We start from the raw sequence: 23,981 nt of genomic DNA on the forward strand, positions 1-23,981 counted from the left end.
TCAGTAGAAGTTTGGTCAAGATTTTAAGAATCTCTCTAAAAAAAAATCTCATTTAAATGACTGAAGCTTTTCTTAAACAGAACACATTACTCTTTCTGTTTCCGTTTTGGATAGCTGTCCAATTCAAAATACATGCCTAGCTAGTCTATGTTCACTAAGAGGATAACGAGTCTAGCTCATCTAGATTTTATAAAGGGACATTATGCTTCAAATTGCTTGTGTATTATGTCATCGGACTAGCTGAGCTTTTACTCTGTGACAAAGTGCCAACCTACATCCATACACTGTAGTGGTTACTCCTGGTTTTTTCTACTACGTAATGTATTTTAATAATGGATGTGTAACTGACTTCATGTCTATTCATTCCATAGTTGCTTTTATCGGTTAGCGCACTCACAGCAGTGTAGCTAGATTTTTCTATGTAGTATCAAACAGTAATGTATCAGGCTAGAGATCATTTACAACTAGCAATGCATATTTACTAAGGTATTTATTGGAAAAGCTCATTACTACAAGACATGTAACATCAAATTTGAAGAAGCTTTTCAAATCAGACTACCACCGCTACTGAGTAAGACCTTTTGTTTGGATAAATCACTTGCCCTGGTTAATGTTAGACAAAAGGAAAGAACAAACTTTTTGTGAAAAACACATATAAGGCAAACATTTCTTCCTTTTTCATCATATCTTGAAACACTGATTTGTAAAGACTTATATCACAACCTTTGTTATAACTATAGCAACTCATTAAAACTGTATTATGTAATATATTTTGACTTTTGGTGTTGCATCCTCATAAAAAAAGGCCGTCCTTCATGAAATTTCACATTGCCATTGCAAATTTCCAAAAGTTCAATATAAAAAAATTGATGTGATTAAAAAAAGCCATCTATAACAATACTGCACACAGTTTAAGAGGTCTACAAATTGCTTTATTCAAAAATATATTTTTCCATGTATTTTTTATATTTTCATTCAAAAATAAGTAAATTGTTAGATTAGAAAGAAACAGTATCTTTTTAGATTTACTTGGAATTTCTATTTTCTGCTGTCTTTGGAAGCTATTTAAAAATGCCGTACCTTTTATCAAGCATTACTTAAAAGGATATGAACATAATTAGCAGATTAGCAATATTACAAGGATTAAAATCATCCCCAGAAGGGGGAGAATTTAATTGAAAACACTACATTTCCTCCAAAGCACAGATGATGCATCTTCAAAAATATTTTTGGATAACATATAACAACAGAATTAGATTACTCTCTGGAAACAGGCACTTTAATAATTCCATTGAAAAGATTTTGCAGGTGGGCTCATATCCAGTAAATCATTCATGAACAGATTTTTAAAAGGGAGAAAATGTAGACAGAATACCTAATTTTGTTGTGCTTATTAGAAAGAGAAGTCATGATCAGCTTGTTGGTATCTTACTCATACCTTATAGTTTACGTCAAAAGAACCAAATTTTAAAATGACTGCTCTCCTGAAGCAAATCTGAATTGTATCAAGCTTCACTAAAAAATAGGAATATTTATTCATTAACCCTTCTTAAAAGTCAACCATTGCTTTGGGTTTTCTAAGAGTATTTTATCAATTTTACTTTGGGATATGCCTCTAATTAGCATTTTAGGAACTATATTTTTAAGGATATGTGAATATCCATGACCACCATATTTCATCAACCTATTCTTAGTGTGCACATCATGAGCAATCACAATTCTGTCTTCATAGCCTTCATTGATCAGCATCCGAATCCTGCAAAAGTAAAAAATATACCTGTCAGTGAAAGGTTCGCACTCTGCAACACCACCAAAGTAATCAGTATTTAACCTTTTTACATTACTGTGCTGCTAGACTGTATTATAAGTGAAATTAATTATTTTCAGTTAACACAGAAGACGTTTCTTATATTGAATTAAAATTAAAGCACTTACTTCATAGAGTGAAAAAACCACCTCTGAAAGCAGTGTACCACCACACCTCTCAAGGTGGAAAGGAAAACTCTCTTTCCAATTGGCACACTGCTTTGTGTTCCCAATCCCAGTAAGTCCACGGGGAAATGCAGGATTTCACCATCAGCAAGCATGGGGCGCGATTTGTAAATACACGAGTTTGTAACAATTTCCTACATAAACTGCTTTTCAGCATGACTGATTCACAGGGTTAGTTCTTGCTTCCCCATTACAATTGTTAAGGATCAGCCTCGGTTTGTTACAATCGCTTTGTGAAGTCTGGCTCAGTTACGCAAATACTTTCACATCTTTAGTTAGCTCCCATTTAGAATAACCAGGTTAATAAAATTTTTATGTTGGCAGGATCACATTCCATACAGACAGTAATATCCAAACACATTTCAAAGATGTTCATCCAAGAAGAAGATGAGCAAGACAGGCCTTGTACAGGGCTAGCATATGCCAGCAAATAAGAGGAATTAATACAGCAGCCCAGCGGAACAGATTTGGCAAAATGACAGCAAGTCAGCTCGGGAAAACCTGTAATCCTTCGGGTTATTCCCTTTCCCTGTGACAACCAAGTCTGCTACAGATGCTTGTACCAGTCCTCCTGCTCCACATTTCTCTCTGGTAAGCTTAACCCCTTGCTCAGCTTGTTTTTGAGAATTTATTCTGTACGCATATAAACTTCCATATTGTACAATGGTTAAGTATTCCACTAAGTTTCTTTTTTTTACTTGCATTGGCAGTAGTTTGCAAGCATTAAATGGCAGAGATGAATATAACAAACCTGGAGAGTGTTCATTCCTCACTAAGCCACCCAATTCCATCACTTTCCAGCACTGTCAAATTTCAATTTCACTTTCTTGACTGCGCTTTTATCAGCAACAAAGCAAATATTAGTCTTGTAAGTAATCACACTCTATCTGAAAGCTCTTACTGTCTGTTCTGATTACAATTAGTTATGAAGAGATACATGTAGCAGGGTCAAATCAATATGGTCAGTAGGAAGATGGCAAGTAAGGTAGAACTTGGCAAAAAATTAGCACCTTTCATAAAAATACTGTAAATAGTGCCATATAGTGAACAACACTATGTATACTGTAGAATTACAAAATCACAAGTGCCTTCCCCTCCCTTGAATACAGATAGACTACATGCAAGCCAGAGAAGAAGAGCAAAGCACTGTCTCACAATAACCTCCTTTTGGTTTGGACTGATTTTGTGGTTTTGGGAGGCATATGGCCCTCTACATTCTGTATTTATTGCTTGCTCTTGCTCATGTCTGTAGTTTTAGTTAGTACCTGTTTCTGATTCGAAGAACAACTTTCCTAGCAAAATTAACTACATAAATCCATAAATACACACACAGCTGAACTGCATTTGAGCTGATGTGTATGACTACAGAAGTTTATTTAAGTTTTGAAAACTAACTGAACATGTTCTTCTCATTTAGTATTTTCACAGACAAATATAAGGGTCAATTTGATTTCTACCACTGTGGTGCTGTTTGGTCGAAAAATCCCAAGGTGATTGCCATTGTCACTGTATGTCCAGTGGGGATGCATCAAAAGCACATCCAGATCCATTTAATGGTATCTCTAACCCAAAGGCACATACTCACACCAAACAAAGAGAAGACAAACTTTTAGTATTTTCTTCCTATAAGCAGGCTGCTGCAATACACACCCAAGTAGCAGGCAGCGTAAGGAGAGACATCTGTGGCTGGGGGGATATTATGGATGGAGTAAAACTTTGCCATGGTTGAACAGACACTTGTTAACCATGGCCCACTCTATTCTTCCATGTGTTTTCCTCCCAGTGCTTCTGCACATGCTGACCTACTGTGGAACAGGAGAGGGGAAGGTGAACTATTCCAAAAAGCAATGTTAGCAATTTTAAATGTGAAAACTGTAGATTCATTACAACAGTTTGAAATACTGAGTGCAAGACTGAGAGCTCAGTTAAGAGTGAGGAAAGATTTCTAGTGTGAAAAGCAGCATCCATACTTGGCAGTGAGTGGAATGGTACCCACAACACCTTCTTAAGAAGAGAACAGCCTGAAAACAGAAAAGAAAAATTTTGAAGCTAACCTGGCAGAGAGGGGCAGAAAAACAATGTCTGAAATACAAGTGAAAGCTAGAAAGTAAGTTCATTAGCAGTCAGGGATCATAAAAGCCATCTCATCAAAGAGAAGTAAAGAATTGTTTCTGACTCTGGTAGGTGGGATGACATCCCACCCCTCAGAAAGCTGCCACTTGACTACATACGAACACTGTGGACAAACAGCAAAGGAGGATCACACCTCTGAGCAGAGAGGGAGGAGGGAGAAGCCCATTCCCAGCTGACCATACCTGTCTCAGACAGTGTCTGCAGGGAATGCATCTCTCTGGCAATACATTGTATTAGCACAACACAACAGATTTTTCATGCAACTGAGCTGAGACTGCATATACTGATGAGGAACAGGGAAGAGAGATCCTGCCAGTAGGGCCAGTATTTTCACATTGTGAATGTGAAGAGCACGAGAGCTCTGAAGAGACAGGAATCTCATCCTTCACGAGGGAGAAAGGGCAAAAGGAGAAGCGGGAGGAATGACAAAATGCTTGGAAGAACAAAAGACTGTTTTGCACCATAGAAACACAGGACCAAATCCACACAAGACAACCGATGAGTTTAGCTCATTCAGCCCATGCATGAGAAGATATAATAGGCTTAGATGATGCATACTAGCAACGCCAGATTTCAAAAACTGTTTCAAACAAAATAACATAAATCCTGTATCTGCAGCCTTTTGTTTTATAGCATGACAGTCTATAAATGCAGTAAATGATAAAATTCAACCAAATTAGCATGTAATTAGGACAGAGAAGTCAAGTTAAAATAGCTTTTGATCTTTTTCTCAAATTACATTCTATGATTCTACATCTTCCTTTGCAGATAGAAGAAATTATACATGGTGCTCTAAACAAGTGACAGCAGCAGAAAAAAAAATACCATGATTTTAGTATGATGGTGTGAACAGCCTGCAGAATCATTGTGATGCACTTAAAACATGGCGGTATGGTACCCATATTACTCATTTGTCAGTGGAAATGTTACTACTTAAACTGCATTGAAGTAGATACCTTGCGATTCTTTCATTGTCACTTGGCATATCGATATCAGGGTTTAAATGGTAATGAAGAAATTCTGTACCAAATAGGTCATACTCTAAATAGCATCCAAGTTCAGCAAATTCCAGAAGTTTCTTTGTATCAAATATAGTCCTGCAGAACATACATAATACAAAGTCAGCACTGTAAAATGAGGAAAAACTCATGGCATGAGGACAGGTATTTGGGGACTTCCTACTTCCAAGGAATTGAAACAATTATCCAAGAGTTAATGCACCCTTTTGAAAAACGGAACTCCTGTTTGACACATGCAAATTAAACTGATACACAACGTTGTCTTTCTCATATTCATCTGGGATTTCATGCATCAAAAAACAAAACAAAACCAACCCTTCCCCCATGATATAATGAGTACACTTAAAATCATCTTTAAATAGAAACAGAAAAGTTACTTACTTTTGATTTCACTAAACCTCTCAATAGACAACCTAACAAGGAAGGACATTTAAGGAGGAGGTTAATTCAGAATGACCTTTAAATAAAGACAATGGATTACTTACACATGACAGATTTACTTTCCCAAAAGAGTTACAGGAGACAGCTACATCCAGGGCTTGTTTCATCCATCAAACACCGTTAATACACAGCTTTGTCTTTAGTTTCTATTATATACAGTGATATGCTTCCAGATTGTCATTAGAGCTGCAATATATCATTGCTTGCACTGGAGTCTGGGCAGAACACCTTCAGGAAACACTCTTATCAAAATACGTAACAGCACTGCAAATACTTGGGACATAGTTTAGCATCAGGTTTGAAAAGTGACATGCTGGAAGAAACAAAGCTGCTAAAACCCAGCACTCATTCAGAAAAGAATGACAACTGAACTAAGAGCTCTCTGAAATAATTTGTTTTTTTTCCTTTGAAACGTTTTTACCCAGAGTATAAGGTAACCAAATGAAAAAAATCCTCAAATAATACATTGCAAATTCATCTTTGTAACCGTAACACTATCTTTTTCATATAGGGAAAAATCAGGTTTTCGTGAGGACAGCACATTTAATCAAAAGAGAAGCAATTTTATTGTATTATTATTGTGGATACTGATGTCACAAAGTAATTCTACCCTGTTCCATTACGTCACAGTCTGTTGCTATGGAAATGACTGATGTCACAACTTCAATATTATGACATAACAGCAGGATCAAGTAGGAGGCACAGATGGGTTGAGAGAGAGAAAACCCATGTTCAAACAACCCTGCCATCAGCAGGAGTCTAAGAATTGCCAACTGTAATTAATAAAAAAATGTTATTTTTAAATAGACATTACGGTTTGCAGAAGATGAGCATTTGAAAACCAAACGGGTTTGCACAGTGCAGAACAAGAGAAGGGGTAATTTTAGATCCAGCCCTGCTCAGTTCACAGAGAGACAGTAACCAAGAACACTAATATACCTGTGCGAACGTGGCAATGCGAGGTTGTTTTTTTTTTTTTAACCACTATATTTCAAAATTACAGCCAGATTATTTTATTTTGGCAAACTACTGTTAGTCTTGCACTTTTTGGCACTCTGCCCTAGCAAAGAGCAGGAGAGCTTAATTGCATCAGCCACTGGCTCCCCTTGCAAGCCACACTGATGTGGCAATGGCAGCAGTTCCCAGCTCTGAATGCTCATCTGTGTGCTTATTTAGTTGTTTGGGCAACAACTGTCCCTGAAAAGGAGATGGGATACAGGGAAACATCCCGTGGTTTGGGTCTGATCCACGACAGGGATGCCATCAAACCATTATCGAACCAGCCTTCGTAACAGTCACATAACAATAGCTACTGAAATGAATGAATGCTGATCTCTATGAATATACCTTTGTATCCTTAATTCCTACTAAATGACCAAACCCAAGATTCATTAGCTTTTGCTTCCTAGCCTTCCTGTACACCACACAATTACTATAGAACTTGCTGTCTTTTGTTCTAAGGCGCTAAACTGCAAAACATGGTAGCTAGCATTTTAGTTTTATCATTTGGCTGTAACTCCGCCTGAAAACTATCATTATGTCTATGTCAAAGGCAGGCAGGAAATATGGAGCTATGTACAAATTTATCTCACATTAAGGGACTGGGATGCTCCCACATAGATTCTTCTTACTGAAAGAGACTTAAAATGTTAAATGCACATTGCAAAGCCAAACTTCACGACAGTTTAGAGCTGTGTTACAGCAAGTGCCAGCTGGAATGTGTGAAAGTAATGAGAGAAGTGGTATCAGGAAATACCATATTGTCTGTCACGGCTGTTCACTGAAACTGCACCTCTGCCTTGACTAGTTTCCTACTTACACTGTTTATTTTTCCACCAATAAAGCAGTGAATTCAATGACTCCCAACAGTGTACAAGGGCAAAACACACACACTGGACATTTATGTTGTATCAAAATGGCTACATAAGTGCTGAAACCTGCAATTTGCTTAGTTCTCTTTTACACAGAGATTTAGGTCATCAGTTTTTCTTAAAAAATGAGAGAAAAACAGTTACAGATAAGATGGAATGCAGGTAAATACATAAAGAAAGCACGTCATTTATCTAATCAAATATAAATAAAATTCCATGGCCCTAAATTTTAGGCTTCTAAAATGCCCAAGTAAAACCTTTAGCTCTGTATGAATACAAAACAGTTGTACCTTGATTTGTAAGCTCATAGAACATATAATCTTCAGAGATTTGGAGCACAGTGATCATGCCTATATTACACTCACAACGGGGACAAGCAATCCAATTGCTGGGCGTCATATGACCACAGCCAGTCTCCATTATTCAGCAGCTGGCCGAACTAATCAATGCTTGGACATTTTCCAACTCATCGTGAACTACACAAGGTCACACAAAACTCATTTGGTAAAGAGGCTGTTTCTAAATTGGAAAGAGAGAAGAGCACCAATTCCTCTCCATGGCTGATGTGGGGCTTCTAGTTCTTGCTCTCAAGGAAACTAAAAGTTAGCTCTTTGGTCTAAGACAAGAACTACCCAAAATCCAACTAAGTCTTCTTCTTTTTTTTTTAAGCAGTATTTCTTCTGTCTGGCAGTAGAACTGAAAAGATCCGTTTTTTGCTCTGATCCAGAATCCAGCCAAATCAATGAATTCTCCATTAGCATCCATGAGATTCTGGTCAGGCCCTTAAGGGTGCCCCGGTTTTCAAAAGTGCTGGCAGCCCAGCAGCTTCCCACCCAGTTTGGCAAGAGCTGCTCAGTGTCCAACACTTTCTGGAAGCAGTGATTTGTGAAGGCATTTATATCAGTGTGGAATCTCCATTTCTTAAAATGTGGCTACAGTTACTCTTAATTTCACATCCAGACCTTCAAAGAGGGCATTTAAAGTCCTTAAATCTCATTATGAACACGGATGTAAGAGCTGAGCCAGGCTGATTTCATTGGCAGCTGATCAAGCCCTGTATAAGCAGTTTTGTGTTTTCAAAATCAGTAAACTTGAAGACAATTCCTCACATAATGATCCCAGAGCACTACACAAACGTAGCTGTTCGCAGAGCAATTCCCTGAAATTTTACTGGGTCGTAGCGGCACTGCCAGGACAACTGCAGAATAGTCTGCTTACCTGTCAAGGTGAGACATGACCGTTTTTGAAGCATCGGCCCCAGCTTCCTGCAGAATGCGGATAATCTGGAAAGGTGCATCACTGTTCCTGCCAGGATGGATTATAACGGGGCACCCAAGTTGTGACTGAGCGTGCGCCGTGGCCTGAAGCACTCTCTGTTCACTTGGAGTCAAGGGCCAGGAGCAGCCAACTTCTCCCACCACACCACACTTGATGTTAGTCCCATCCGCTCCACTGAGTATCTCATCGACAATAATACCTGTAAGCTAATGAGCAGGAAAAAAAGATTTTTGGATATTAATACTATTTGTGTTAAATAGCAACAGATCTGGCCTATGGAAGCTGCACTAGTTATACTCCCGAGATCCTTCTAAACTCATGCAATTAACAGTTGTGTGTGTGAAACCACTACAGTTTAAATCTGGTTTCTGTCAACTAACGTTATGCTAACCATTAACTAAGACCAAAATAAACACAGATGCAAATCAATTAACAGCATCCACTCACACAGTTGCCCAGGTTTGTGAGAAAAGCTGGTCTATATATAACTTGAATACTGATCTAAGCTGAGGCTAATTTTTCTTTAAAAAAACAACCAAACAAAAAAGGTTAGCTCAGCACAAAACCTGCGCCTCCAGCCCTGAAATTGGTTCCCAGAACAGTTCAAGGTAGTTTCTTGTTAAACAAGGGCTCAGAGAATAAGGAATCCTTGTCAATCAGAGAGGAAAGGGTCAAAACTGGGAAAGATTATGTATGACAAATCCTGAAGAGACAAGTTTGAGGCAAATCCTGCTCTCGGGAATGCCAGCGTAGAACTCCAATAACTCCAATTACTTCAGAACTATAAAAACAGAGCTTAACTGAAAAACTTACAGGGTCAAAGTTAGCTTGTTTTTAAAACATTCGTAGACAAGCAAGACATCAGAATCTCCTAATAAAATCAGTTTGTTATAAAATATGTAGTTTTCCTTTACCAGAATAGGCCCCAAGTCTTAACAAATGCATTCAGAATTGAAAGCATAAAATGATATTGATGACCTTCTAAGTATTTGGCCCCGACTGTTAAAGAAATCATCATTTTAAGGAAGAATAAAAATAAAGTGAATGCAGGAGGCAGAAAGATTTGCAAGCAAATCCAGCAAACCAAAAAAACCCCCACATGAATTTCAAAATAAATCTGTGATGTATCCTTCCTCCATCTTGTCTCCTCGATAGGTTCATTCAACCTACTGGTAAATATTTAATTTACATGCTGAAGTTAGTCAAAGCTACTGCATTTTACAGCAGGTGAGGTTCTACCCAGTGCTTTATCCTGTGATAAGGCATCTTTTGCTTCATGTATAACCAATCTACCAAGCATCCCTATAGACAACCAGGTACAGAATTGACTTCTCTCCTAATAGCAACCTAGGGACCATCTCTCCTGCTGCAACATCATGTGTCACTGAACAGCTCTGCATCCTGACTTGGGCTAAACACCCACAGAGTGGATAGCTGAATGGCTAAATACTTCCCTTATGCAGCTAAGGCCAGCAACAAAATATTCAAATGATCTTTGCCTAATCAGAAAATACACCATCATGTCAAATTCACTGGCAAATGAAGAACCACCTATTACCATAGATCAGTCACGGCACAACCCTTTGGAGGTAACAACGGTCTTTTGGACTGGATTGAGCATTGATTAACTGCTGACTACCGGACAGTCTGTGGGTCTTCAGCAGTTCATCAAATACAGTAGGGAAACCTTTGCCCTAAGAAATCTATTTGTATCAAATTCCAAGTAATGCAAGAATATTTAGGAAAAGCAGGACTGTTACATACAGCTTGGATCCAGGGAGGTTGATAGAGCTGTATCATTTTACATCTGCTGAGGTTCTGACCATTTATTTTCAAAACAAATTTGACTCCTTTGTAATCTATGACAGATTCTTTTTTTATTTTTTCTCAGCTCTGTTCATTCACATTCACAGGCTCCTGCCTTGGAGAGTTCCATTCCCTCTTCTCCTATCATCACCTTTTCTTAATAAAAGATGAATGAATATTTATTATCATAGAAGTATCTGGGGACCGTAGTCATTATTAACACATTGTCTTAGGTACTGTACGAACAACAGTATGTAGCCCTGCTCCAAAAAGCCTGGAAGAATGGTAGAGAAGAGAGGTATAACAGGCAGCTTGAGTAGAAAGATGATTTACAACTGCTCTGTAAATATCACAATTATTTATGCTTTTTACAAGAATTTGGGGTGATCTTACTGGCAAGCAATTAGCCAGAAAAAGAGACAAAAGAGGCAGAAGGGATATACTCCTTCCTTACAAACTGTAAAAAGAACAGGATAATTGGTATTGTACCAGATGCCTACACATGAAGAATTTTATTTTTACTGTTGCATTATAACAAATCCCTGAGAGAAAATGGGGCTTAAGAAATGGAAATGCTGACAGATAATCCCAGTATGCACAAATAATGCTGGTCCAGCTATAACACACAGGCAGTAATACTATTGTTCTCTGTTTTTCAAGTTCAGAACTTTTAGATCTAATTTATTTTGTTTGGACTTCTCTCCAACCTTGAATCACTCAGGCATAAATCACAGGAGAGATTTCTAAAAAATGGTCAAGACTTACCTGCTCCACTGTCATGGCCTGTGTATGAGAAGAATGAGTGGAATCCACATAAAACCCAGCCCCAGCAATAATATGGACTCCAGTTTCTTCAGCAAGTTTCTTCAAAGTATTCATATCCCGACTAATTCCTGTGGTTGTGTTTTCCACTATAGTCCCACCACCCGCTGTTTTAAAAAGCAACAGCTCCTCCTTTACAGCATCGGTTTCCTGATACAAAAGAAGATTTTCTTTATGGCTATAGGGATTCTGCTTAATCCAAAACAAGTTCTTCATCTCGAGAGGCCCCTCGGACAGAGGTTCTTGGCCTGGTGCAGGGGGACAGTAGCAGCAGCTGTAGTTCATAGTCAAGTGTTCATGAGTCAACGTGTAGCCAAGCTGGTCCGGTTCCACAAGGCCCAAGACAGTCTGCACTTTTCCTCTCAAGGAAGGCATTTTTCTTCAGCAATCTTAAAAGAAAAAAAAATCAGATTCTAAAAGAGTTTGGTAAGGAAAAAAAAGGAAATAAAAATGAAAATATATGAGGAAAAGCTGTAAATTCTCATACAATTTTTATGAATTCCCTTCTCTCTCTTTCACACATATACACACACACAGACACTACACTTTCATTAAAGCGTTTTCAAAAGCTATCTCCAGTGCAGTGGTTATTATGAAAAACAAAGCATTTATTTAACCCAAGCAAGCTTCTATCAGTACTTTAACAATGTAAAAATGTCTCATTCCAATAAAAGGAAATCATCATAATTTATTGTGCTAGAGTCAATATCACATTAAGATAAACGTTTCCTATTTAATAACAACCACTGTGTGTTCATTTAGGATTCCTTGCTCTTCAGCAGCTGTCAAATTTTGTCAGCTTGAGCCACCAGATGAACATACTTGGCATCAAGACTGAACATTCCTTACTGATACTTTCATTTTATTTATCTGTGTCCTCCAAGACTCACTATCCCCTTCCGATGCTGAGGAACCAGTCTATATTTGGGCACCTCGTCTGCCCCTCTGCAAGAGGAACGCAGGCACGCAGGTGACCATCTTCTTAAGTTTGTAACAGGGGCTCTAGTTCTCCTGCCAGCCACACTTGGTAGGCCAGGAATAACCCCAACGAAACTCTTCAGGGACTGACAACAGTAATTGAAAAGAGAGTCTGGTCCCCAAACAGCAGGGCAGAAATTCCAAACTAGTTCCAAAGTGTTATTTTCTGTCCACTTCATTGGCCAAATATTTTATCAGTTAGGAACAGACCTTAGCCTAACATTTCATTTATATGGCTCATTCTTTTTCTTCAACTTTAATACGAATTAAACCATGTTATTTTTCTAAACTTCAAATGAGTGGTGACAAAGATTTACCTTGAGGCTACTGTCTAGAATTGGTTCTTGTCAAAAGCATCTGGTCTGTACAAGTATAGCGTGAATCTCTACAGGTTAGAATTAGCTGCAGCTCTCTCCATTAGGATTTGGGGGGATTTTCTTGGGGAGGGGGGTCTTTTTAGTTTGAGTGTCATATTAACATTAAACATAGCTGACTACCCAGTTCATGTTAGATCTTCCTGATGCTAGTTGCAAAGGCTTGAGGACATCTAGCTATAATCCCAAGTCAACAAAAATCATCAGTTATGAAACAAAATACATGTTTAATCATGTCCAGAGGACAGGACTAACTAGAGCATGCATTATTGATTAAAGAGAGAGGTCTTTCCCATTTCTGTCTCTCTTTTAGTGAATAATATCATAAACATGGGTTTGTTACTGGTGAAGTGCTCAGAGGACATTTTCCTTTTAACTGTTAGTGTTAATCTACTAGGATGACAGAAAAACTGTAATCTGAAGGGCACTGAACTCTACATATCAAAGGGCACAAGACCATCTCGATCTCTTTGGAGATACCTCCCCTCACGAGCCAGAGTCACTCTCAGAGCACCAACGTAGGAACAGTTACCCAGCTCCTGCAAAAGGGAGATACCGACTACCTAGTGAAGACTTTGCAGTGCTTGCAGTTACTTTAATATGAAAACTTGGCCATCCTTAAGAAAGAGATAGGACTGACTGACTATGTTTGCTTGCCTTGTGTATAAGCAGACATGTATGAAAAACCCACTGAGAAAGGACTGTTCTTTTATGAATTTCATTTGTAGACTAGTGTGCTGACTTGTTTGAGAAGGCAGAAGAATAATTACTTTGGTAGAACAGACTGCTGGCTGTTTAATATAATGATTTATTTTTTGCCAAATAAATTAAGAAGTGCATGATTTCAGAAAATATTATTCTTGAACAAATAATTAAAAGCAAAATACCTGTCTTAGTCAGAAACTGCTGCTAGCTGCAATTCAATTAAGTTGTCCAACCTAGTCATTAATTCAGTTCTTGAATAAAGCTGGCACTCTATAGAGCAACCCACAATTCTGGAGAAAGTTCAATGATCTGAGTCATTCTTACATTCATAGCAAAGAGATTAAGATAACTGCATTACCTTTATTTTTTTGCAATAAATATCTATGCTCTGGTATTCAGTGAAACCCTGACAGCATAAAGAGTGATATTTACATTCTGTATTGGAGACACACTTTTCTTCCCTCATGTTCATTGACCATTTTCAAGTCCATTTTGGTATATAATTAAACATACAAATATTTAAACATAAGTATAATGAAGTTCTTATAATAAAACTATAAGTGATTAGAGTCTGCTTTCTTAACAAGTTTCCACTTTATTTTTTTAGTTGTATAGTGCTGTTATTCAACAAAAGCCATTTTAATTGCATCAGAATTTCTGCTCACTTTCAGATTACAATTTTGATAAAATGTTGATTTTCCACACTTGTTGGTGCTAATTCCTTTCTGACCTAGTTAAGTTAGATTAGTCTCAGTTAAGCTGGTCTGAACCCTATGAAGATCCATGGTTGTGTGTGGGGGATCTACCTATAGCCTGAAGATGCTGTCTTCTGATTTATAATGGGGGGAAAAACATCTAAAATCTGCTGAACTTTAGAATATAGACTATAGCATATTTACAGAACTAATACATACTTACAAACCTTTTGATTTAGACCAAATATTTTTACAAATATAAGAAGCATCACAAAGATGGAAACTGAAACAAACAACATTTAAAGTGGGCCTAATTTTATCTTCCTGAAAAATAAGATTACCATTAATGAATGTCAGTGCTTGCTTACTAACAATTTCAGAAAGCCACCAATTTTAATAAAAAAAAATGAAAAAAGACAGCCAGTAACTTCTGATTGGAATTATTTTTAAAATCACTGTCCTGATATCGCCTCTGCTGTCATTTACAGAGACAGCATGCCATGATTATGCTATAATGATATATTATCTTTAATAATATTCACCTGATAGTACCATAATTTAATTAGTGTCCTTAAACTAGAGTTTGGTTGCAAACAGCTTTTAAATTGAGTAAAAAGTGCTGCTTAATTTAAGCACATAAATGTTACTACAAAAATCAACATTCATGTGCTTTACTATTTACTTGCATTCCACATTTTATACCAAACTTTTTTTCTGAATACAAGTTTCTTCTTTCACATACAGGAGACTTAATTCATACCACCTCATCTTAGCCTTCTAAAACGGTGGATGTCTTGTCCAGGATAATCGTACGGACCTTCTTCAGAAAGATAGAGAGAGAGAGTGGAGAGAGGAAACCATCTCTATAGGCAATTCATCCAATCTATTTTTCATGGAATAGGACAGGATGTGTTTACTTGCTAGAAATATCGAGAGGAAACCATCTCTATAGGCAATTCATCCAATCTATTTTTCATGGAATAGGACAGGATGTGTTACTTGCTAGAAATATCTGCCTCTTTCCATGGACTATGAGTGGAGTCAAAAAACAGTCCTGGACAAGACACTTGTATTTCAGATGGCCCTCCATTAAACATGTGAATTATACTTCCTGAATCCTAACCTAGATCAGGGGCAGGGAGGGGTGGTATATTCCTATCACAAGAATAAACAGGCCTGCTGTTATCTGTCAACTATAGGTATTCTGTTCTTGGAAATCGTGAATTTATACTGTGGTAGCAAAAAGGTAGATGATCCACCCCAGACTAAGACTTCTCTGTCCTAGGTGCTGCATAAATAAAGAACTAAATAAGAGTCCCTGAAAATTACATATTTAAACAAAAGGAAATGAGAATTCCTTTAACATATAAGCAAAATCAGTATTTTTCACAACAGCCTTGAAACAACACCCTAACACTTCTCTAAAAAAGTCTGGTCAAATCTTTACGACAACTGATTGCATGGCACACAAAATATGACTCTCACAGTTAGGCTACTGTTAAACACTGGTGAAGTGAATATTTTTCCTAGAGGTATTATTAAGAGGAAAGAGACTTGCTGCGAAGAAGGTCATGGACCTGCATTCCTCATGCTGGTAAAAACTCCAGTGAGTTTGCCTGAATACTGACGACAAGATTGGTGTCTCCACTTTTCCCATCTGAAACTTGCACTTCAGTCATTGCACTTCAGTCAATGTGTCATTTTAATGGTCTTGTAATGGGAAGTCTCTCTAGGTTTGGATTAGCTGCTTCCTACAGTCATCTCATATTGCTAAACACAATAATCGCATAAATACAGTTTCCACATGTTAATGCATTTGCTTTGATTTGGTAAACACATTTTAATGGTATTAGCACAGCTTCTCTTTAGACTTGCATGGAAATCATTTTATTGTCATTACGTTACAATGGGGGATTACAGCAACACTACATCCAGATTGCTGTGACAGAAAATTTACAACAAAGCAGTAAGAATGGCTCAACAAGTATTTATTATATCTAGAAAAAAATTAAATTCAGCTGCCAGATAGCAGTAAGAGTTGCCCTGCCTGCATGATGAGCATTACAAAAAGGTCCTTCTTTGCATAACCATACAGTCCCAAGAAATGTGACATGGCACAGGTCTGCTATATATTTACAGCTAGAGGTAAATGCTTCGAGGGTTCAATTCTACCATAAGTGACCTCTACAGAGCATGGAAAAGCCCCAAATTAGAAATATGTGACACATCTGTAGTAAATGACTATTATCTAGTCTATGCTATGTCACTATTGCCCACATTTGAACACTTTGTGATGACAGAAAAAGGTTGGCAAGACAACAGAAGAGGAGAGACAGAGGGTAAGTACAACATATTTCAGGAAGAATTTAAAAAATGTGTCTCAAGCTGGCTTTAAGTAACATGCCAAAATCAAGCCAATATAAAAGTATCACATCTTTTGTGATACTGAAACTCATTTTCACTCTATTTAAGTGCTTTAAAAAATTTATTGTTGGGCATTACAAAAAAAAAAAAAAAAAACTATACAGGATGCTCTTGGTATAAGAAAAAATCACAAAGCATAGAAAAAGTTGGAAGTATGGTATTACCTGTACTAAAAAGTTGGAAGTATGGTATTACCTGTACTCTTTTAGGTTGGGGTGGGTAGCTTAAGTATCTGATTTTTTCCTCTAAAATTTTAATAACTTCTTTCTCTCACTCCCAGTGCTTCTGCTGAATCCGTAGAGGTTTATGGAATGGAAGAAACTTCCCTTTTGCCACCTGACAAGCAAGTTTTCTAACTTCTCTGACAGACAGGTTCCAGGTCTACCTGATCTTCTTCAAAACTTTGCTCACAAGCTCTGATTACAGAACAAACTTGTCTAGAAGCCAGCCTCACACACGGGTTTCAATTAGTGTGGCCTTTTGGTCCATGCACAGTGTCAGGTAACTGCAGCTACGGGGGCGTGGAGCAGAGCCCACAGCTGGCTGGCAGAGAGCACAAGCAGGCATGAACTTGCACCTGCTCCAGAGGGACACATTTAGGCTCATGTAGGTCATTTAGCCTAGCAATTCCTCTGCATCAAAGGCTGCCAAGATGTCCAGCAGTCTGTGACACCACACTCCTAAACTGGCACTCTCTCGGTACCACTAGAGCTGCCTCTGTGTTATGCAAGATGCCAGACAGAAGTATATCGCACTTGGAGTTATTTTGCCCAAGAAACAGAACTTGGAAATAGGTTAGAAAGATTATGAAGACATGCTGGTTTCTGGGCAAACTACTATCTCTTCTACAGAGCTGGCACGTGAGCTTCTCTGGAGGTGAAGCAGACTATTCCCATTAAAGTCATAACTATTCTCCCCAGACTAAACAGTCAGAAGTGACATTGGTCTTTTTCTTCTGCCAAAGCAGAGCTCTGAGATTATCATGATTTCTTGAACTTCAAATTCACTCAGAAAAAAGTGCTGAGCTAAATAATCTGACATATTCAGAGGTGGAGGTTTTTTTCTTCACTAGCTTTATAGTCTTAATTTTAAGAAACAAGTAGCGTGACACCTTTTCAGAGTACGGCCTCCTTGCCTAGTGCAGAAGCACACTAAGGGGACCAAGGGCACTACACGTATAGCACAGGCTAGTTTACCTAGTTCCTGGTTAAATTGCATCAGAGTAGCATATTAATACTTCCTTGAGTACCAACACCAGGGAAGGCTTTGTGTCCTAAGGATCTCCGTCACATGGGAGGTATTTCATAATTTGACTAAAGCCCTTCTCAGAGAGGAGGGGAACACTTGCGGCAGCTCTCTCCTACAAGAACACCCATCTAACCACCTTAGAGTACACAGCTCTTCCCTTAGTGGGACACCTGAAGAGTTTCCCATCTTTGTGTGGCTATATTTTCATTAACCAAGTTCATTTCAGATACCTGAAGTCTCTTAGACTGGGTAGAAATTGGCCAACAGATTCAAAAGCTGGAGATCTCTTGAGGAAAATCTTTAAAAAGCATCACCTATCCCTACCTGTTTTTTTTTTTCCTGAAACACATTGTTCTGGAGATATTCAGAGCAGTGGATTAATGCAGCGGCCTTTGACAAACTAGCTGTGGTCCCAAAACCATCTAGACACATTAATTCCCTTAAAAAGCCAGGCTAAAGGACACACCAAATACTGTTTTTCACTGAATTTCTTACATAAGCTTTCAGCAATCAAAAAGCTATTACACAACTGAAGTGAGAGGGACCACTAGAAATAGGACTTTGTATTAAGTTGCAACATGTGCTATGAAAACAAGATATGAGAGATCTAGCCCAGCGTTACATAACTCTACAATGGTGAGCAGAAGGCCAGCAAAACATGCATGTACACACGTAACACTAGTGCTAGACATTGCCTTGGAGGATGTAAGAGAGAGACTTATTTTGGTTGAAAACAGCCTCCTGCTGCATTTTCTTTCATGAAAGCCTCTGTTATCATCTTTCACCCTTCTGCTGATCCTTTTTATGCCTTGCATTAAGTTTTCAGCTGAAATCATGTACAGTAATTAGGGGTAGAGAAACCCACACCTCTTTACTTTGCTTGAGTGAAGCCTGGCAATGTGCTATGCACTAAAAGCAGTCACTTTAATTGTAATGTAAGAGATATTTAAACACTAATAAACATACGTGAAAGGCCAATATATTCACTCATTGTTCCCATAACCTCCAAAAAGTACACTTTGGGGAAAGGAACATGGCAAGTGAGAAGCAAAGCTTTTAAATGTTCATCTGAAAGGGTGAGAAGTGAAAATTCTCACTGCATAGTCTCTCCATTGCTTAGCTAACAGCAGACACACAGATCGTCCAGTTTTGTGGGGTCTGAGGGTCACATTCGTGCTCTACCTAGGCTTTGAGCCAACCATACATAAAACAGATTCCTTCCCTGCAGTTCAACAACCACATCAGAACTAAGTGCTGCCTCTCATATGGATTTCATGGTTGGGCCACACCTTTGGGACCAAAGTAAGCACATGTGATCTCCATGTGACCATGCATGCATGCATCCAATGATCTGTCCCAAAGACAGAGTCTGAGCAACTGTCCTAGTATTTAATACTTTGCACACTTTTTTTTTTCACCCACTTTGGTTGAAGTTCAGCTGTTTTTAACTCAATGGACTCAGAGTTTTGTTTTACCTTATGTCTGTGCAGGTAACAGTCTCATCTAGGCTTCTCACAGCAAAGTCAAATTGAAGTTTCTCTTTCCCAGAGAGATTTGAGACCCACAACTATTTTCTTCATCAACATCTCCTTTGTAAGAACTTCAGGGGATTTTACATTTTGGGCATCCTCCAAAATTACTCCTGATAAAAGGTCAGATAAAAAATCTCCCCTAGGCTCCAACATTACATTAATTATATTTTACATGGTCACATAGTGTTTTTAAGCCAAAAATCAGGATTGAAGTTACATTATGCTATATAATAATATATGCAAATATGGTCTGAGTGCTGCATGCTGCTACATGCATTTGTATTCTTAGCCCTAAACAGAATCATATTTGCTTCTAATGGGTACAAGGTTACAAGCACGCACTATCCTTTCTTGCTAAGACAACATGATAATGGGCAAACCTTCTGTGCTTTTCAGGAATGAGTGTCCAGTCTTCATTCCTTCTAAATTTCAAATTTGAAACTTAAGCATGAATCTAATTCTATGCTTATTCTCACTGACTTTAATTGTTTTTCTTTCTACATAAGGTCACATATGCTTAACTATTTTTACATAAGCTTAAATATTTCACTAAGCATGCTGGATGGAGCATTGTCACTCATTCGTGCAGCAGCTTCACCAAGAATCACAGCAAATCACTCCATGAATCTTTACATGCAAAAGTAAAGATAGAAGGGATGGAGATCTAAGATGACAGACAACAGACATCATCCTGCTCAGCACACAAATCCATGCAATGGAAGAGTGATGTTCATTACTACCTCTTGGTCAAGACTGGAAATGACTAACTAGAAAATGCAGGTGAATGAACTCTGAGGTCAGGTTTGTGGGGAACATAACAGTCACCGATCTTCTGATGACTGTGAAGCAACACACAGCTGAAAATAGTCTAGGGCCAGGGTTTAGTGCTTCATTCAGGACAGCAGACTGCAACAACGACTGGTTCCTGGGATAAGCAGGGATTTTCACAGAACCACTTCAATACTGAATGTTGGACTTCGATGGACAGAACTAAATTCAGTTTCCCACCATCGCAAACAACAGCATTCCAAAGTTTCTAACCTACCTGGAGACCCACTGAAAAAAAATACCCTAAGAAAAGCCTTCATAGTTTCCACTGTGACTGTTCTGCCATGGCTGCGTTAGGCTGTGGAAGCCAGATGCTTTTCTCAAGGTCCACTTCTGCTCTAACGAGAAACTAGCGCACACAAGAAAAGTGAACGTGAGCCCAGTGAAAGCTCGAAGCTGATGGGCCTACCTTGAGAGAGTATCTTTTAACTTAGAGACCATCTTTATAGAATCTGCATGCTTTGCCAATGGTCAAAGTCAACGACCTCTTGCTTGTACAACTCCTTGGCAGTAGGTTCTCAGCCCTGCCTGGGTGCAATAATGAAACAGCAGGAGCAGCTAACACACTCAAAAAGCTGATAAGACCATCAGGTTTCCTGCATATCCTTCTGCCTTCTTACCAGGTATTGCCGAATCTTCATTCTTAACAAGAACTGGACACAGAAGCCTGCAACCATTCTGTATTTTTGTATCACAGCATGACTAAGTATTTTTGCAGGAAGACACAAACTCACTATCTTTGTCCTGGAAACTACTAACTTTCTGTGATGTAAAAAATCTTTGCTATCCAGTCTTAAGTGAATAGCAAAGAACTAAGTTCTGTAAAAAGTTTACAGTCCTCAAGACTTCTAACAGCAAGACCAGTAGGACATTTTCAGGTTCCCATCTGTCAGAAGGCACAGAAAACTTGGCAAAGGAAGTGTTAACTTCCTTTCATTCAGTGACTAGTCCTCACTACAAAGACTCTAGACAGGGTAAAGACAGCTATGCATTAAAACAACTCTCCTTTTACACTTCTAGTAGGAGGGGAGATCCCGAAACAAGAGAAGAAGAGAGAGGGTGCCTTAGCAGGTAAGATGTCACCATTTCTTTGGTCCTTGCTCCTCCACAAAAGTTACCTTAGAAAAGACCCTTGTGACTTTGACTCCCTGTAGGACCAAAGTTCAAGGACAGCTTTGAGAAGAATGATTCTACATATGCTTCTGAGATTTGACTGAAAAATCATGATTCCCTTAAAACTGTCATATATGAGATGATGTGGTGGTGGTCTTTCTTCTTAATAAGCAGTTAAATAAATGCACTTCTGATACACATCCCAGCCATTGCTAGGATAAATGCCTTTCTTGGATTAGTACCTATGGACAGATTGATACCAGAACAATGACATGGCTACTGCTTGGAAAATTCCGAAGAAGCTTTTTAATGTGTGACCAGAAAACAATGATCTGCTAAAGCAGGATCCTGCAAGAAAACCTATCCTACCAGTTTTGTGAAAAATATGAAGTTTATTATTAGAACCAGAGGGATGGTTCTTTCCCTTCCCAACACAGCCGATAAAACGATTTGGATATTCTCTAGATACATCGAAGACCTAAGTTCAAATCTCTGCTCTGAATCACACTGGGGGCTTGAACCTTAGGGAAGGATGTGGGAAACCACATCCTAAATAGATTTCTAGCTATCCAGATCTTTGAGCTATCAGACAAGTGGCTAGTTCAAGGCATGGAAAAATCTGCCTTCCTCTGTTTTCATGAAACTGGAAAAAGTCTTCATTTCAGCTTATTACAAAAATTAACCTTGTTCAATTTTTTAAGTTTTGTAAGATGGAAAAAACATTTTAGATCTACATAAAGTGAAATAAGAAATAAAATACACAGAATGTTCAGAGAAACAATTCTTTAATAAACACAGAACTTTTGGTGCCATATGGTTCAATATATACTGATTTTGATATGTGAGGAGCAAGCTGATGGCTTGCTAACCACAGAGGGAAGCAGTAACACTTGTTCCTGCTCCACCATGCACTAATTTAATAAGTTAACACTGGTCATCTATATGAAATGTAATTAAGCATCTGAATGCCATTGTTGCCACCTTTGATTATAACGACTAAAATGAACGTGATGATGGTGACATGATGGAGGATATTATGTCTGTTAAATTCCCAAATATGTGAGGCATTCATAATAATAAATGACACTTACACAGACTTTCATAGAGCCATCCCAAAGTACCTGACAAAATGATACAAAACTACCTATTACAAGAATCACTTCACCCATCACTGAAACACAGCCCCCAGCAGAAAGAAGGCAACAACCTTTAAACACTACAGAACCTATTACGACAGACAGAGAGTGTGGAATAACGCACCCAATATAAAACACAGGGGAATTCTAGACAGGCAAAACATAACTTTCCAAAAGAAGGTGACCTCCGGCTAAACATGTGTTTCATTCAAGAGTTAGCACAAGCCTCCAGCACACAGAAGATGACATCCTCAACCACGGACACCCCTAAAAAGAAGAATTATATCCACAATTTTCTTAGAGATCAATATATTCACGTACGCTAGGCCAAAACACGCTCATCTGAGTTCCTCACTAATGGGACTTGCACGCTCTTCACCTCAGGACCAAGCTCACCACAACACAAGATCCGTTGCCAAGAGGTTGCAAAGCACCAGGCCCGCTGCTGGGCAGCAGCTCGCCACAGCACCAGCCCGCACCTGGCAGAGCCGACCTCGGCTCCCCTCATCCAGATGCAGCACTGCTCTGCAGCTCGCGGAGCCGGGCAAGGGAAGGCGAGGGCACACCCTGTGCCGCAGCTGCGGCCTGTGAAGCGCGCCGCCGGAGAGCAGGCGCGCCTGGACCCCAGCAAGGCTGCCGGGGCTTTGCTGCGGAGCCCTGTCAAGCTTAAGTGACCCTGGAAGCGGCTCGCAGAGGACAGCGGGCGCCTCCGGATGGGGAGGCAGCCGAAGGCAGGTGCCAGAGGTCCGGACCGAGGCACTTGTTCCTCCACGAACCCGTTCCTAGGGGCTAACGCGAGAGGAGCACTGGGGAGGACACAGCTGCTTCCCACCGTTAACTCGTTGTGGCCGTACGAACGTTAAACGCCAACGCTAACAGCGGCGGCGAGGCTGCCCCACACCACACCGCACCGCCCGTCTCCCTGCCGGGGCCGCCTCCAACAACCGCCTCTCGCTCCCGACAGGGACAAGGCAGAGACGCGCGCTACCTCACCCGCCAGCGCCCGCGGGGCCTCCCCCACCCGCCCCCGCTCCGCTGGGCCCAGCGCGGCCGCAGGTGCCACCCCGGCGCCCGCTCCTCGCCGCCAGCCGCTCACCCCCCGGCCGCCCGGGCCGGGCCGCGCAGGCCGCGCCGCGGCTCCCCGGGCCCTCCCGGACCGGCGCGGGGCGGGCGCAGCCGGGCGGGCTCCAGCGGGCGGAAGCAGCTCGCGCCGCTCAACTCCGGCCCAAGTTTCCCGGCCCGGGCGCCCGCCCGCAGGGGCGGCCTGCGGCGCCGAGCACCGGCGGCGCCAGCGCGGCTCCCGGCCCCCGCTCCGCGCCGCGACAGGAGCGCGGCGCCGCGCGGCCTGGCGGGCGGAGCGGGCGCCCCGCCGCCGCGCCTCGGGGGCCCCTTCGCGCCCCGCGGGGGCGGCCGGGTCTCGGGGGGGCCGCGCTCGCCCGCCCGCTCGCTCGCTCACCCCGCGGCAGGGCCCTCCGCCGGCAGCGCGCCCGTCCCGGCCGCCCGCTCGGGGCGGACCTTGCCCGCCGCGCCCGGCCCCGGGGGCGGGAGCGGGCGGGAGCGCAGGGCCCCCCCGGGGCAGCGTGAGT

General features: G+C 40.3%; 1 protein-coding gene across 4 annotated transcripts; it reads right to left on the reverse strand.

Annotated features, from left to right (window-relative positions):
- Positions 1-910: 910 nt before the first annotated feature.
- Positions 911-23,981, reverse strand: PTER (phosphotriesterase related). Of its 4 annotated transcripts, none has more exons than XM_064505988.1 (5): positions 23,852-23,981; positions 11,306-11,751; positions 8,675-8,940; positions 5,082-5,222; positions 911-1,756 (listed from the first exon to the last, which is right to left on the reverse strand). In XM_064505988.1, exons 2-5 carry the CDS (start codon positions 11,735-11,737, stop codon positions 1,540-1,542), a joined length of 1,056 nt encoding a protein of 351 aa, XP_064362058.1. In that variant the 5' UTR covers positions 11,738-11,751; positions 23,852-23,981; the 3' UTR covers positions 911-1,539. The 4 variants fall into 4 exon arrangements, with proteins under 4 accessions (XP_064362058.1, XP_025954422.1, XP_025954421.1 ...); XM_026098637.2 differs by lacking the exon at positions 23,852-23,981 and adding an exon at positions 22,717-22,864; XM_026098636.2 differs by lacking the exon at positions 23,852-23,981 and adding an exon at positions 22,520-22,668.

Source organism: Dromaius novaehollandiae, chromosome 2 (assembly GCF_036370855.1).
Source record: "Dromaius novaehollandiae isolate bDroNov1 chromosome 2, bDroNov1.hap1, whole genome shotgun sequence".
NCBI lineage: Eukaryota > Metazoa > Chordata > Aves > Casuariiformes > Dromaiidae > Dromaius > Dromaius novaehollandiae.